This window comes from Leucopleurus acutus (genome assembly GCF_964270905.1).
Source record: "Leucopleurus acutus genome assembly, chromosome: 8".
Taxonomy (NCBI): Eukaryota; Metazoa; Chordata; class Mammalia; order Artiodactyla; family Delphinidae; genus Leucopleurus; species Leucopleurus acutus.
The window spans coordinates 25,670,980-25,688,773 of NC_139151.1; the positions used below are offsets into that span (position 1 = coordinate 25,670,980).

Genomic DNA, 17,794 nt, shown 5'->3' on the forward strand with positions numbered 1-17,794 from the left:
CAAATATATAGGGTTTTTACATAATATTTTTCTGTTGGATTGACCCTGTTATCATTATGAAATGTTCCTTTTTATCTCTATTAACACTTATTGCCTTAAAGTCTACTTTGTCTGATTAGTATAGCTATACCACATTTCTTTTGGTTTTGCTAGGTATATGCAAAATATTTGTTTTTTGTATGTTGTATCTTTTTTTTCTATCATTTTCAACCATTCTCTGTCCTTATTTATAAGGTGTGTCTCTTGTAATCAGCACATAGTTGGATTTTTAGAAACATCCAATCTGAAATTCTTTGTTCTTTAATTGGATTTAAAGTCCTTTTACATTTAACATTACTGATAATTGGATTTAACTTTACTATCTATTTGTTTCCTCTTTGTTCCATCTGTTTCGTGTTTTTTCTTCCTTGGCATTGGTATTAATTAAGCATTTGTTATTTTTCTACTTTTCCCCCTTGCATAGTTTGTTAGCTGTAAATGATTACCCTGGAGCTAATTTCCTAAGAGACAAAGACTTCTATTTCTTTGATTTTTTTCCACAATGCTTAGCAATTCAGGGAATCCAATAGATATTTGCAATAAATTCTTCTAGATTTACTCTATTCGCTTAATATTTTTAAAGGACATGAAATATTTTTCTGAATACAGTGTTAAATAAACTAATTTGACTGTTGTTTTTAGAATCACACCCAGAAAATTTGATACTGTTCAAGCGTCCAGGGGTCACAAAAGTGGAATTATCACTGGAGATGTTGAAGACTTAACTTTAAGCAAGAGGGGAATACGGACATCATTTACCTTTAGGAAAGTGAGGCAAACACCTTGTAATTGTAGTAAGTATATAATTTTGGTTCTCCTGTAAAATGGAGTAAATCTACTATGAAAATCTTTTAAAGTCCCATAAGAACTGAGAAGAGCTTTGTCTTAACTCCTCTAATGGCATTTCCTGTGTTCTGCCTTGTATTGTACTGACATATACTTTTCTTAACCACCCCCAGTGGTTAGGTTTATAGTCCTTGAGGGCAGGGACTGCATCTTACTCATCTTTATTTTCCTCAAACATAGTGCTTGAGCATAGTTGGATTCTAAATGAATATTTTATTTATTATAGTCATGGTTAAGAATACTACAGTTTGGGGGCATTAAAATATCACTTGTAGGGGCTTCCCTGGTGGCGCAGTGGTTGAGAGTCTGCCTGCCAATGCAGGGGGCATGGGTTCGTGCCCCGGTCCGGGAAGATCCCACATGCTGCGGAGCGGCTGGGCCCGTGAGCCATGGCCACTGAGCCTGCACGTCCAGAGCCCGTGTTCCACAACAGGAGAGGCCACAACAGTGAGAGGCCTGCGTACCGCAAAAAAAAAAAAAAAAAGATCACTGCACGGTGGGGGAAAAAATAAATAAATAAAATATCACTTGTACAAGAATAAGTTTTTTTGGAAACAGCTTGTCACATTTCTCAATTACTTCTCATTAACTTAACAGGGAAGTTGGAAATGACAAACTGTTCTATAGTAAGTGGATAACTTTAGGGGGATAAACAGTGTTTGTTTTAGTCAGTTTGGAAAGGAGTGCTCAAAAACTTGTCAAGGATGCTGTTCTGAATTGTCTGTATAAGTGCATCATGACCTGTATTTCTTGGACTCAAATAAAAACCCCTTGTGTTTTATAAATAATATTTTACAATAACAGTGATGTTATGAGCTTTTTACATCCTGGTGGTTTCAGTTATAGGTGGTATCTTAGCAGGAGCTTTTGGATTTAGTCATCTTAAAAATATTTTAAATTAAAAATCTTTATTATATGTATAAGATATTATTCTGTTAGGAAACTTGGACTATTCATATTTGATAACTTCATGTTAGTGAAGCTTAAAATAGGTTTTAACAGGTTTTTGTTTCTTTTGCTAAAAATGTCACTGAGGACTTAAAAACAAAATTTTTTTATCAATTAAAAAATATTTATTTAGTATTTGATGAACATCTAACACTGCCAGTAGCTTTACAAGGTATAGAAAAATAAAGCATGGCTCTTGTTCTCAAGGAACTTGAAATTTAGTAGAAGAGACAAGTTAGTTTTCTTATGCAAATGTTTTTTTTGTTATGGGCATTAATTTAAGGGTTGCTATAAGAAGCTCTGATTATATATTCAGTTTACAGATTTTTTAAAAGTTCAAGGCCATCTTTTGGATTTGGTCAAAATTTGTGGATTTAAGTGATCCTCCTTTTACATAACTGAGATGTTCATAATTTCCAAGAGAATAAAATTTTTAGCAAGACCAGCTTAAGATAATTGTAATGTATATTGTAGTGTAATTGTAATTCTGATGTAACCAACATAATGTAACCCATCTGTTTCCACATGTATGTTTTAGAGCTCTCAAGCTTTCTGGGGCTACCCTTTTCTTAAATGTCTACATAAAGTGTTTAGAGCTTCACTTTACACATTAGTAGGGACTGGATAGTTCCACTCCCATTCAAAGTTTGGAATCTTCTAGTTATATTTAGGGAAAATTCCTGAAGCCATCAATTCTTTGCTGCCACATGCTTTCTAATTATTGCTAAGTCTTGTCTGTGGTTTCTCTGGGAACACTACTTCTTTCTTTATTCTCTAGTATACTACCCATAAAAAGATGTTGTGTGCCACAGACTGGCTGAAGACAAAGGGAAATTATAGCATAGCCAAGAAAAGGCAAGGACTCGAAATGAATATTAGACGTAATTGCAGAGAACAGGGAACACTTCAAAATTAATTTGAGACATTGTATCCTAAATTTCCTCTGTCATCTCCTCTACTTGCTGGTGTTCTCCTTAGGATTTGCTCATTCTATTGAAGGAGGCAACACAGTGTAGTCATTGAGAATGTGGATTCTGGAGTCTCCACTGCCTGGGTTCAAATCTTGACTCTATGACTTAACATCTTTGTCACTTTGGGATCATTATTTAATATTCCATGAGTCAGTTTCATCATCTGTAAAATGAATGTAATAATACCTATTCATAGTGTTACTGTGAGGATTGAGACAATATATGTAAACCGCTTCAAACAGTATTCATTAAATCTTGTGATTATTACCAAATCACACTTTGTTTCTAGGTCTGGTTCTTCTGAGAGTCCTAGGGTCCCCAGAACTCCTACCAAGACAAAAACCCTAAATCCTGTTAATTGCTAAATTTCTTCTGGTTACACCAGGCCCATCAAGATGCTTTCCTGAATAAGAGGACCCTTAATCCCAAGATGAAATAGGCATCTGCATTATAAGGCATGCAGAATTACAGTCATATTTTGTTTCAAATGGATTTACCCCTTCTTATATTAGACCCCTCACATACATAATTGGACTTGCTAGGTAAGAACTACTTTTTTTAACTGATAAATCAGAGCCTATTTAACCCTAGTCATCGAACGTGGATTGATTTGCTTTTTCTTTTGAGAAAACAATCATACCTTATGAATCATTTGGATAAAAATAATGGTTTAGCGACTTCCCTGGTGGTCCAGTGGTTAAGACTCTGTGCTTCCAATGCAGGGGGCGTGGGTTCAATCCCAGGTCAGGGAACTAAGCTCCCACATGCCACGTGGTGCGGCCAAAAAATAAATTAAAAAAACAAACAAATAAGTAAATGGTTTATATTGCTTTCTTTTATTCATTAGGTTACCCTTTGGTCTGTGACAGCCAGATGAAGGAGACTTCCACATCATTTCCAGAGAGTGATAAAGAAGCCTCACAACTGGAGCAAGAATATGTCCATCAAGTTTACGAAGAAATTGCTAGACACTTTAGCAGCACGAGACATACCCCTTGGCCACACATCGTGGAGTTTTTGAAAGCTTTGCCAAGTGGTTCATTAGTTGCTGATATTGGATGTGGAAATGGAAAATATCTTGGCATCAATAAGGAGTTATATATGGCAAGTAATTGTTGCTTCTGGCTTTCTTTTTGCTTTATTTGTAAGGGTTATTATCACCTTCGTCATGATATAATGCTGTGTTTTTAGGTCACTGCAGAAAATTGTAACCAACAGGTTGAAAATTAATGAACACTCCCATTCTTTTTTATTCCTCTAGAAATTTATGGGCATGCCATTATTTGCAGTTTTTTTTTTTTTTGGTCCCTTCAGATTTTGCTTTCTAAGATTATTTTATCAGTAAAACTGTCTTATATTTATAAAACTCTTTACAGGTTATAAAGGATTTTTATAGAAACCATTTTCTTTCCTAGTTCCTTGTAAGTATGAGAAGTATAAGGCAGATATTTTCGTCCATCTTTTATAAATGAAGAAACTGAGGCTCACAGAGGTTATATTACTTCCTTGGTGTTATATTATTAGAGGATATAACTGGAACTTGAACCCATGCCTTATGACTCCAAATCTAGTGTTCTTTTACTCATAATAGAAAAAAAAAAAGGTTAGTATTTATTGTTGTCTTACTGTTGAGAAAATTAAACCTCAAGTAGATTAAAAATTTGACCAAGGTTATATTACTAGACCTAGGACTTGAACCCACTTCTCTCTGATGCCAAAGTTTCTGTTTTCAGTTGTTATAATTTCCTTTTCTAATGGATCACTTTTTTCTCTGCTGTGCTAAGAAGTAGGAAGTTCTCCCTGCATTAGTGCATTGTTGTAAGTACTTGTGTCAACACTGCTCTGTGAGGACTGGAGCTTCCCTTTCTCAAGATTAGGGGAGGAAGGACTAGAGTAAGGGGAGTATATAAGGAGAATGAGAGCAGTCTACCTTCATGGGCTGTTGTAGTATGTCAGATTGCTTGTAATCTTTATTTTAACCTCATCCTAGATATTGTACACCTACATGAAGAAAGAACAGTACTACTGCAATTGAGGAAAGGTAGACTTTGTGCATTAAGAGGCAAATGAAAGAATCGCTTTTCATCAAGAGAAGACAAGTATTCATATATTGTCATCATGTTTACAATTAAATTTTAGTTTATAAAGAGTAAGTGAATTAAGTTTGTTCATGTTGAAGAGGAAATAAGTTTTAGATTTGTCACAACTCTAACCACAGCTTAAAGTATATCTTCTGATGTTTTAATCTTAAGGTACTATCCAAAAATGTTTCTCAGGAAGCTCTGCTTTTACACTTTCTTGATGATAACCTGTGGCTATGTCTAGTCAGGTATCAATTGTGACAGTGAAACTAGGTTGAAGTCAAACACACTGACTTAGTCATATGATAATATTATCCTGTTACAGTTAAGAAAAATGATTTCTTGATAAACTGAACCAAAAACCTGAAGCTGATTCAAGAAGGAATATATTCAGAAGAAATAGAAAATCATAAGTGTACTCACTCTCCATAATCTACATTCATTTTATCAGTGGCAGTCTGCATGTGTTCTTTCCTGTCTGCTCTTTCTGGAACCTACTGCCATTGTCTGACCTCTAGGGAAGGCTCAGTAGGTGTGGTTCAATGAATGAATGAAAACTACTTGTCTGGGTTGGAGTTATGGTTTTCATTATACAAGAAATGGAATTATGTATGGTAAAAGAAAAAACTACTTTTTTAAGCTGCTGAGGCTCCAACCTGGATGGAGCAATGATACTTGAGTGTATTTTGAACAGCCATCTTTGAGCATGAAAATATGTGCATTTCTTGACATTCATGAGAGGATGTGACCTGAGACATTCATTCTGGGTATTCAAATGTATATCTAAGATAGTCTCAGAATTTAAAAAATTATTAGTATCACTATTTTATATAATTTCCTTTACAGAGTATATTTTAAAAATACTAGCTGGGGCTCTCATGGAAATAGTTTTATAAACAACTATTCATTTCTCTTAGAAGTAAATGTGGTGAATCTGTTCTTATCTGATCTGAGTTATGCATGAGCTTGTTCTTCTGCTCTTTAATTCAAAATTTCTATATTCTAGCTAAGAAACATTTCTTATTTAGACTCCATAATTCCTAGCATCAGCATTAGCTGTTGGCTTTATTTTCAGAGTTAAATTTTATAAGAAAGATTTTATACCTTCAAGAAACTTATTGCCTTTATAACTGTACCAATAATAGATGAGATGTGCATACCCAGAGCTTGGTCTAGCTTATTCACTACATGATGTTCTGTGCATTGATTTTAGAGTACCTTCAGTCTGAATGTGTTTCTTAGATAAATACTTAACTTAAAAACAAGACCTGTATATATGCTGTCTATAAGAGACCCACTTCAGACCTAGGGACACATAAAGACTGAAAGTGAAGGGATGGCACAAGATATTCCATGCAAATGTAAATCGAAAGAAAGCTGGAGTAGCAATTCTCATATCAGACAAAAGAGACTTTAAAATAAAGACTATTACAAGAGACAAAGAAGGACACTACATAATGATTAAGGGATCAATCCAAGAAGATACAAAAATTGTAAATATGCTCCCAACATAGGAGCACCTCACTACATGACAAATGCTAACAGCCATAAAAGGGGAAATCGACAGTAACACAATCATAGTAGGGGACTTTAACACCCCACTTTCACCAATGGACAGATCATCCAAAATGAAAATAAATAAGGAAACGAGCTTTAAATGATACATTAAACAAGATGGACTTAATTGATATTTATAGGACATTCCATCCAAAAACAACAGAATACACTTTCTTCTCAAGCGCTCATGAAACATTCAACAGGATAGATCATATCTTGGGTCACAAATCAAGCCTTGGTAAATTTAAGAAAATTGAAATCATATCAAGCATCTTTTCCCACCACAATTCTATGAGACTAGATTAGGAAAAGATCTGTAGAAAATACAAACACATGGAGGCTAAACAATACACTACTAAATAACCAAGAGATCACTGAAGAAATCAAAGAGGAAATCAAAAAAGAAACAAGTGACAATGAAAACATGACAACCCAAAACTTATGGGATGCAGCAAAAGCAGTTCTAAGAGGGAAGTTTATAGCAATACAATCCTACCTCAGGAAACAAGAAACATCTCAAATAAATAATCTAACCTTACACCTAAAACAATTAGAGAGAGAAGAAAAAAAAAACCCAAAGTTTGCAGAAAGAAAGAAATCATAAAGAACAGATTAGAAATAAATGAAAAAGAAATGAAGGAAACAATAGCAAAGATTAATAAAATTAAAAACTGGTTCTTTGAGAAGATAAACAAAATTGATAAACCATTAGACTCATCAAGAAAAAAAGGGAAAAGACTCAAATCAACAGAATTAGAAATGAAAAAGGAGAAGTAGCACCTGACACTGCAGAAATAAAAAGGATCATGAGAGATTACTTGCAAGCAACTGTATGCCAATAAAATGGACAACCTGAAAGAAATGGACAAAGTCTTAGAAAAGCACAACCTTCTGAGACTGAACCAGGAAGGAATAGAAAATACAAATAGACCAATCACAAGCACTGAAATTGAGACTGTGATTAAAAATCTTCCAACAAACAAAAGTCGAGGACCAGAAGGCTTCACAGACGAATTCTATCAAACATTTAGAGAAGAGCTAACACCTATTCTTCTCAAACTCTTCCAAAATATAGCAGAGGGAGGAACACTCCCAAACTCATTCTGAGAGGCCACCATCAACCTGATAACAAAAGCAGACAAAGATGTCACAAAGAAAGAAAACTACAGGCCAATATCACTGATGAAAATAGATGCAAAATTCCTCAACAAAATACTAGCAAACAGAATCTAACAGCACATTAAAAGGATCATACACCATAGTCAAGTGGGGTTTATCCCAGGAATGCCAGGATACTTCAGTAAATACAAATCAATCAATGTGATAAACCATATTAACAAATTGAAGGAGAAAAACCATATAATCCTCTCAATAGGTAAAGAAAAGCTTTCGACAAAATTCAACACCCATTTATGATAAATCCTTTATCAGTTGCTTCGTTTGCAAATATTTTCTCCCATTCTGAGGGTTATCTTTTCGTCTTGTTTATGTTTTCCTTTGCTGTGCAAAAGCTTTTAAGTTTCATTAGGTCCCATTGGTTTCTTTTTGTTTTTATTTCCATTTCTCTAGGAGATGTGTCAAAAACGATCTTGCTGTGATTTATGTCAAAGTGTGTTCTTCCTATCTTTTCTTCTAAGAGTTTTATCTTACATTAGGTCCTTAATCCATTTTGAGTTTATTTTTGTGTATGCTGTTAGAAAGAGTTCTAATTGCATTCTTTTATATGTAGCTGTCCAGTTTTCCCAGCACCACTTGTTGAAGTGGCTGTCTTTTCTCCATTGTACATTCTTGCCTCCTTTATCAAAGTTAAGGTGACCATATGTAAATGGGTTTATCTCTGGGCTTTCTATCCTGTTCCATTGATCTGTATTTCTGTTTTTGTGCCATTACCATACTGTCTTGATTATTGTAGCTTTGTAGTATAGTCTGAAGTCAGGGAGCCTGATTCCTCCAGTTCCGTTTTTCTTTCTCAAGATTGCTTTGGCTATTGGAGTCTTTTGTGTTTCCATACAAATTTTGAAATTTTTTTTTTTTTTTTTGCGGTACGTGGGCCTCTCACTATTGTGGCCTCTCCCGTTGTGAAGCACAGGCTCCGGATGCGCAGGCTTAGTTGCCATGGCTCATGGGCCCAGCCGCTCCGCGGCATGTGGGATCTTCCCAGACCAGGGCATGAACCCGTGTCGCCTGCATCAGTAGGTGGACTCTCAACCACTGCACCACCAGGGAAGCCCTAAATTTTGAAATTTTTTGTTCTAATTCTGTGAAAAATGCCATTGGTAGTTTGATAGGGATTGCATTGAATCTGTATATTGTTTTGGGTAGTATAGTCATTTTCACAGTGTTGATTCTTCCCATACAAGAATATGGTATATCTCTCTGTATCATCTTTAATTTATTTCACCAGTGTCTTACAGTTTTCTGCATACTGGTCTTTGTCTCCTTAGGTAGGTTTATTCCTAGGTATTTTATTCTTTTTGTTGCAATGGTAAATGGGAGTGTTCCCTTAATTTCTCTTTCAGATTTTTCATCATTAGTGTATAGGAATGCAAGAGATCTCTGCATTAATTTTGTATCCTGCTACTTTACCAAATTCATTGATTAGCTCTAGTAGTTTTCTGGTAGCATCTTTAGGATTCTCTATGTATAGTATCATGTCATCTGCAAACAGTGACAGCTTTACTTTTTCTTTTCTGATTTGGATTCCTTTTATTTCTTTTTCTTCTCTGATTGCTGTGGCTAAAACTTCCAAAACTATGTTAAATAATAGTGTTGAGAGTGGATAACCTTTTCTTGTTGTTGATCTTAGAGGAAATGGTTTCAGTCTTTCACCATTGAGAATGATGTTGGCTGTGGGTTTGTCATATATGGCCTCTGTTATGTTGAGGTAAGTTCCCTCTATGCCTACTTTCTTGAGAGTTTTTATCATAAATGGGTGTTGAGTTTTGTTGAAAGCTTTTTCTGCATCTATTGAGATTATCATATGGTTTTTATTCTTCAGTTTGTTGGTACGGTGTATCACACTGATTGATTTGCGGATATTGAAAAATCCTTGCATTCCTGGGATAAATCCCACTTGAACATGGTATATGATCCTTTTACTGTGTTGTTGAATTTTGATTGCTAGTATTTTGTTGAGGATTTCTGCGCTTATGTTCAGCAGTGATATTGGCCTCTAAGTTTCTTTTTTTTGCGGTATCTTTGTGTGGTTTTGGTATCAGGGTGATTGTGACCTCATAGAATGAGGTTGGGTATGTTCCTTCCTCTGCAATGTTTGGAAATAGTTTCAGAAGCATAGATGTTAACTCTTCTCTAAATGTTTGATAGAATTCGCCTGTGAAGCCATCTGGTCCTGGACTTTTGTTTTTGGGGAGCTTTTAATCATAGTTTCAATTTCATTACTTGTCATTGGTCTGTTCATATTTTCTATTTCTTCCTGATTCAGTCTTGGGAGATTGTACCTTTTAAAGAATTCGTTCATTTCATCTAAGTCGTCCATTTTATTGGCATATAGTTGCTTGTAGTAGTCTCTTATGATCCTTTGTATTTCTGTGGTGTCAGTTGTAACTTCTTTTTCATTTCTAATTTTATTGATTTGAGTCCTCTCCTTTTTTTCTTGATGAGTCTGGATAAAGGTTTATCAATTTTGTTTATATTTTCAAGAACCTTTCCTTCCTCTTTTGTTCTGTTTTGTGATTTGATGACTGTCTTTAGTGTTGTGTTTGGATTGCTTTTTCTTTTGTGTGTGTGTATGTATTGTAGCCTTTTGGCTTGTGGTTACTTTGAGATTTTGATATAGCAGTCTATATGTATATATACAAGATTATTTTAAGTTGGTGGTCTCTTAATTTCCAATGCATTTCCAATATCCTGCATTTGTACTCTCCTCACAGTTGCTGGTTTTCGATATCATATTTGCGTGTGGATGATTTCCTACCTTTATTGTATGTTTGCCTTTACCAGTGAGCTTTCCCATTTGTAATTTTGTTTTTAATTGTGGCCTTTTCTTTTCTGCCTAGAGATGTTCCTTTAGCATTTGTTGTAAAACTGGTCTGGTGGTGCTGAATTTTCTTAGCTTTTGCTTGTCTGTAAAGCTTTTGATTTCTCTGTCAAGTCTGAATGGGTTCCTTGATGGGTAGAATATTCTTGTTTGTAGGTTTTTCCCTTTCATCACTTTAAATATATTGTGCCACTCCTTTCTGGCTTGCAGAGTTTCTGCTGAAAAATCATCTGTAACTTTATGTGGATTCCCTTGTATGTTATTTTTTGCTTTTCCATTGTTGCTTTTAATATTTTCTCTTTGTCTTGAATTTTCGTCAAGTAGATTAATGTGTGTCTCAGCATTTTCCTCCTTGGGTTTATCCTGTATGGGATTCTCTGCACTTCCTGTACTTGGGTGATGTTTTCCTTTCCCGTGTCAGGGAAGTTTTCAGCTATTATCTCTTCCATAATTTTGTCAGGTCCTTTCTCTCTCTCTTCTCCTTCTGGAACCCCTATAATGCAAATGTTGATACATTTAATGTTGTCCCAGAGGTCTCTTACATTGTCCTCATTTATTTTCATTCTTTTTTCTTTATTCTGTTCCATGGCAGTGATTCCACCATTCTGTCTTTCCAGTCGCTTATCTGTTCTTCTGCCTCATTTATTCTGCTATCGATTCCTTCTAGTGTATTTTTCATTTTACTTATCGTATTGTTCACCTCTGTTTGTTCTTTATATCTTTGTTGAATATTTCTAGTATCTTCTCAGTCTGTGCCTCCATTCTTTTCCCCAGATTTTGGATCATCTTTACTATCATTACTCTGAATTCTTTTCCAGGTAGATTGCCTGTCTCCACTTTACTTAGTTATTCTTCTAGGGTTTTATCTTGTTCCTTTGTGTTGAACATATTTCTCTGTCATCTCACTTTGTCTAACTTTCTGTGTTTGCAGTTTCTGTTCTACAGGCTGCAGGATTGTAGATTGCAGGCTGCAGGCTGCAGGTTGCAGTATTATAGGTGGGTGAGGCTAGTCTAGAGGGTTGTGCAGGCTTCCTGGTCAGCAGGACTGGTGCCTGCCCATTGGTGGGTGGAGCTGGGCCTTGTCCCTCTGGTGGGCAGGGCCATGTCAAGGATGTGTTTAGAGGTGGCTGTGGGCTCAGGAAGAGTTTTGGCAGGCTGTCTGCTGATGGGCGGGGCTGTGTCCCCTCCCTGTTGGTTGTTTGGCCTGAGGCATCCCAGCACTGGAGCCTACAGGCTGTTGGGTGGTGCCAGGTCTTGGTATCAAAATGGCGGCCTCCAGGAGATCTCACACCAATGAGTACTCCCTGTTACCTCTACCTCTGCCACCAGTGTTTTTATTCCCACAGTGAGCCACAGCCGCCACCCCACCCCACCCCTCCAGGATACATTCCAAGACCAGCAGGTAGTTCTGGCCAAGCTCCTATGAAGTCTCTGAGTCCCTGGGTCTCGGTGTGCGTGAAACTTTGTGTGCACCCTCCGAGAGTGGAGTTTCTGTTTCCCCCAGTCCTGTGGAGTTCCTGCAATCAAACCCTGCTGGCCTTCAAAGCCAAATGCTCTGGGGGTTCCTCCTTCCAACACCAGGCCCTTAGACTGGGGAGCCTGACATGGGGCTCAGAACTCTCACTCCCGTGGGAGAAACTTTGTGATGAATTTTCCAGTTTGTGGGTCACCCACCCGCAGGAATGGGGTTTGATTGTGCTGCAAATGCGCCCCTCCTACTGTCTCTCTGTGGCTTCTTCTTTGTCCTTGGATGTAGAATATCTTTTTTGTTGATTTTTGTTCAGCAGTTAGTTGCAATTTTGATGTTTTCTTGAGAGGACTTTAGTGTTTTTGTGAGAGGAGGTGAGCTCAAGCCCTTCTACTCCACCATCTTGTTTCCACCACTGTCAAGAGTTAAGTACATTTATATAAAGAATCTGCTTTAACATATGGTGGGTATTCATTAAAGGCAATTTCATTAGCCTGTTTACCTTTTTCCATATTTTGGATTATTTTCTTAGGATAAATTTTTTGAAGAATGATTATTGAATGAAAAATTGTGAACATTTTTATCTTTCTTAAAAAATGGTTTGTCAGGGCTTCCCTGGTGGCACAGCGGGTGAGAGTCCGCCTGCTGATGCAGGGGACACGGGTTCGTGCCCTGGTCCAGGAAGATCCCACATGCCGCGGAGCGACTAGGCCCGTGAGCCATGGCTGCTGAGCCTACGCTTCTGGAGCCTGTGCTCCGCAACGGGAGAGGCCACAACAGTGAGAGAGGCCTGCGTACTGCAAAAAAAAAAAAAATGGTTTGCCAAATGGCTTTTTAAAATTGGCCTAGCCAATTTGTACTGTCAACAACACTTTATGACAGGAAGTTGTATCACAGTGCTATCACTGTGGTATACTTTGGTTTTAAAATATTTTTGATACTTTAATAGGAGAAAAGTTAAACCTTGTTTAGTTTGATTACTAAGTTGGATACTTTTTCATTTTTACCAGTACTTCCAGAATTTCATATTTAATATTATGTTGAAGACTTTAAAAATTATATAGAAGTATAAAGTATACATTTTAAGCCCAACCAATATGTGTTTTTATTGTCATTCATCTCCATCCCACATACAGAAATATGTAGCTTTACATGAGTCCCTTACCATTAATGAGTATTTATACATAAGCTATTTTCTGTCCTGTTTTTGACATTATGTAGCATTATTAGGGAGAATTTCAAATATCTGGTACTATCCTTGGTATAAAAACTTAAGGGAATTTAAAAATAGAAAGGGAAGAGAAGAAAATACTGTTGATTTGACTATAGTATTTGGAAGACTCAGGCAAAATAAGTGAAAGGTGAAAGTACTGAGCCAGGTATGAGTCAGGACTACATTAGACCTGGTACTTTATGACTAAAATTGCCCCTGATTTCATTTGTTGGTGAAAAGGAGTGCTCTGTACAAATAATTGTAAGAGTCTGGCAGGAAGAAGAAGGAAATTTTCTCTAGTTTTTGTTCGGTTGCTCTTCTCCTTGTTCTGTTTTATCTGTGATCCTCAGATAATAACTCTCCTCCTCTGAGTAACTGTCAAGCTCTATCTCTGGAGATAGGCACATTGGATTTCTTCTTGTTGACTTTTAGCAAGGTAATAGTTGGGCATACTTGAAACTTCTGTTTCCATGAACTGAATTTTATTGTAATAAAACCTGGCAAAGACCAAAATATAATATACATACTGTTTGAGTGGTACTGTCATCTTGATATTGTGACTATTGGCATAAGATATGGAAGAAAATAAATAAGAGTAATAGCCCGTTATATATCTTATACAGGTAAAGGGAGCAATTAAGTGGGAATTGTGCCACTGTTGTTATTAATGGACCCTTAGTACTTTTCCATCTTAAAATTATACCAAAATGATATTGCTATACTTTACCTCTAGCTTGGTACCTTTTATTATACCTCAGATATTAATGCAGCTGTGGGCTGGAATACCGAAGCTATTTAATATTTATTAGAAACTGAGCAAATTCATATTAGGTATGATTGGCATGGCAGTGTGACTTAATAAGAATTGTTTTGACATGAAGATTCATATCTTTATTCTCAGATGGACTGAGGGAACCCTGATCCCTTAGCAATGATCAATGCTTACTTATAGCAAAAATTCAAATGAACCTGAGGTGGCTACTTCTGTTAGATGAAATCTACTTATACATATCTTTTCTCTCTTGTAGAGATTGGGTTAAGAAGAAATATCTGGAGATAATTATTAGTGATTTAACATTCTTTAAGCTCCTCCTATTCCTCCCTCAATTTATATGTGCACATTGCACGTGCTTGTGTGTGCTCTCTCTTTGTCTCTGTCTTTGTTCCTGTCTCTCTCTATACATGGTATTTTTAGAACTAAACAGCAAAACTGTGTACAAAAACAACAACAAAACTAGAGAGCATATAGGCAGTCCTAGCCCACAAATACTTGCCACAGAACCAGACATATGCATAAGGCATGTTAGGCCTCAGCTGCTTGGGGAGATGAAAGGATGCTGCCAGCTGCCTTCAGTGTTGTCATTCCCATAGAATGGTTTGGTTATACCAAAAGGTTTAATTCAATAGCATTTTACAAATTTTGAATTCAGGTATTTAGCAGAACAAGACTCAATGGCTTTAAAAAATGAAATAAATTATTTAACTTTATTTGGGAAGATTTTATTTTATGATGGTGCAAGTAATACATAGAGAAAAGTATAAAGGAGAAGGAAAAAAAATAAGCCATCCTCCTGATATCTGGGTCATTACTGAATAGTTTATATACTAATAAGAGATACCTTAGAACCTCTTTATTTGTAGCTTCCCCCAAAAGACTAAATGTCTATGTTTATGCGATAATTTCCATTTTAAAATGTGTGATATTGGACTTCCCTGGTGGTCCAGTGGTTAAGACTCTGCACTTCCACTGCAGGGGGTGTGGGTTTGATCCCTGGTCAGGGAACTAAGATCCCACATGCCGTGTGGCGCAGAATATAAGATACGATAAGATATAAAATAAAATAAAGTGTGATATTACAAAAAGATCAAGATTCTGGGTCGGGATTAATTAGATGCCAATTAGGACCTCCCATTTCCACCAATGTTATTTTTATTCTAGTTATTTTGTTTCCATTCACTAATTTGAATTGTTTGATACCTGTTAAGGTAATAAATGCTGCCCTGTAAATTATATAAGCTGACTTTGTACTGGTTGTAAGAACCTATAATATCATGGTCTTAGACCCTTTCACAATGAATATGAAATCTGTCTAATAACTTTATGACATTTAAACAAGTTGTTCTGAAATTCTTTCTTTATCTGTTATAGATTGGCTGTGATCGTAGCCAAAACCTTGTGGACATTTGTAGAGAGAAGCATTATCAGGCCTTTGTCTGTGATGCTTTGGCAGTACCAGTCCGCAGTGGGTCTTGTGATGCTTGCATCTCCATTGCTGTTATTCACCATTTTGCTACAGCAGTAAGTATTGTCTTTCTTGCTCCAAGAACTTGTAACTAAGTGGCAGGAAATGTTCATGGATTTTACTGATTTGGACCCCATTTTAGCTTTTCCTTTCTTTCCATTCTCTTTTCTTGTCAGTTTACTGCAGTTTTTAAAGAAAGCCTGTGGAATGGAGATGAGTTACATGGGAGCTGTGATTACTTAAACAGAGGTCTGATGAGACTATGCATTTATTGCTGCACATCTCTGCCTTTTTCCTACCTGAGTCTTACTCATCTTTAAATGTCTTCCTCAAACCCACAGAGTCACAGAATTTAGCTGTAAGAGACTTTAAGAGATCATCAGCTCTAAGCCTCTTGAGTATTCTCTCTGTCTCCTCAGCCTCTGAGCTGCTTCTTTATTTCCGTTTCCCATCTTGCTTTCTCGGCTCTCACTCTCATTCCTGACATCTGAGTCTCATGTTCTTCCCATTCTATTTTTCTTCTTTTCCTGTTCTTTTCTTCAAAACTCAGGTATTTATATGGTAGTAGTATGCTGATGCTTTTAATTAGTCACTCTGCTTCTAATTTTAAAATAAGTGAATTTAATATTTTATATTTTTCTTATAGGAAAAAAATCTTATTATTCCTAGGTGTTACTCGTTTCCCCCAATCTAAGCAATAACATTATAGATCCCTTTGTGCTGGAATTCCTGGCAGTTTCAATATATCTTATGATCTCAACTGAATTTCAAACAAAGCAGAAAAGCCTCTATGCCTCTGTATTATTATCAGAAAGAAAAAGTTTTCCCCTTTTATCAACACTTTTTTTCCTCTCAATTGCAGAGCAAAATTCTCCTTTTTTCCCCCTTTTTTTTAACTATAAGATTTGTTTCATGTTTGATTTTCTGTACTGTCCATCTTAATTGAAAATAGTCCTATAGTCAGTTATATTTTCCTGTTTCCTCTCTGTATCTCTTTCTCATTGATAAATGGCAATATGGTTTTTTGTTGTTTTTTTGTTTTAACTAGGAGCGTAGAGTGGCAGCTCTCCAAGAACTTGTTCGACTCCTAAGACCTGGTGGGAAGGCACTCATCTATGTTTGGGCAATGGAACAAGAATATAATAATAATAAGTCCAAGTATCTTAGAGAAAACAGAATTAGCCAAGAAAAGAAAGAGGAAATCAGCAATGATACATCAGTGCAAGAGTTGCTTGTGAAGCAGATGCCTGATGTGGGCAATCACGATTCAGCACCTTCTGTTCCCTTCATTAATGACTTTCAGGATAGAGGATATAATTCAAGGAAAGTTACTAATTCCAAGTTGCCTATTCACACTAATAGGACTTCTTTTCATTCTCAAGACTTACTGGTTCCCTGGCACCTTAAGGAAAATCCTGGTAAGGGCAAGTCTATTGAGCCATTTGGACCATTAGGATCCCATGACCCAGGTCCTGTGTTTCATCGTTACTACCATGTGTTCTGTGAGGGAGAAATGGAAGCTGCCTGCCAGACTTTGAGTAATATCAGCATACTGCAAAGCTACTATGATCAGGGGAACTGGTGTGTGATTCTTCAAAAGGTCTGATCATCTCTATGAACATATATACAGTGAATAAATGTTCAGCTTTTTTTAAAAAAAAGGAGATTAAATTACCTGTATTATTAGTTAAAGAGAAACCGTGAGGAAAAGTATCAAAGGACAGTGCCTGAGAGAAATTGTAAGTAGAGATTAGTTAGGAAATATTCGATCTTCTACTATTGCTGACATCATTTAATCCATAAATATAGGCTTCTCCTATAGGGAGTAACAGGGATGGTTTTTAAAAGTGATTGAAGTAGTTTGTGAAATATTTGGGATCCTAGGGTAAGAGCACAGCATTTTAAAGATAAACTTTTGTTATAAAGTGTTACTAAATGAACTAAATCGTATAGAATCTTAGTGAAGTAATCACATAACATTTTATCAATAATAAAGAAAATATTCCTGTTCAGTAGAAAATTGTCTGAAGTTTTATCTGTGATTGTTAGCTCTGTAAAATCATAGATGATAACCACTCTGTCACTACACCTTACTAGCACAGGGCTTGACACATAGTAGGTACTCAGTAAAATTTTAGTCAATTGGATAGTACCCATATATTAATATAGGAACTTTCATCCAGTAAATACTTATTGAACCTCTACTCTGTACCAGTTACTATTTTAAGTTCTGGAAGGGGAACAGTGAACAAGAAAAAAACAAAGTCCATGCCCTCATGGAGCTTACATTCTAGAAGGAAAGACAGACAATAAGCAAACAGATACAGGTGATAAATGCTATGGAAAAAAATTAAAACAGGGGGTTTCACGTGAGAACAAAAGGTTATTTTTAAAGGGCTGAAATAACTACTAATCCTGACTATAGTTATTA

The 17,794-nt window shown here is 36.2% G+C and overlaps 1 protein-coding gene across 1 annotated transcript in view; it reads left to right on the plus strand.

The window, feature by feature from the left end:
- The window catches only part of ALKBH8 (alkB homolog 8, tRNA methyltransferase), a 79,586-nt gene extending 62,268 nt beyond the window's left edge, over positions 1-17,318 (plus strand). The window contains exons 9-12 of the mRNA XM_082845481.1: positions 682-833; positions 3,652-3,908; positions 15,270-15,419; positions 16,412-17,318. Of these exons, the coding sequence (XP_082701607.1) occupies positions 682-833; positions 3,652-3,908; positions 15,270-15,419; positions 16,412-16,969 (1,117 nt within the window). The 3' untranslated portion in view covers positions 16,970-17,318. The remainder of the gene's footprint in view (positions 1-681; positions 834-3,651; positions 3,909-15,269; positions 15,420-16,411) is intronic.
- Positions 17,319-17,794: the final 476 nt, after the last annotated feature.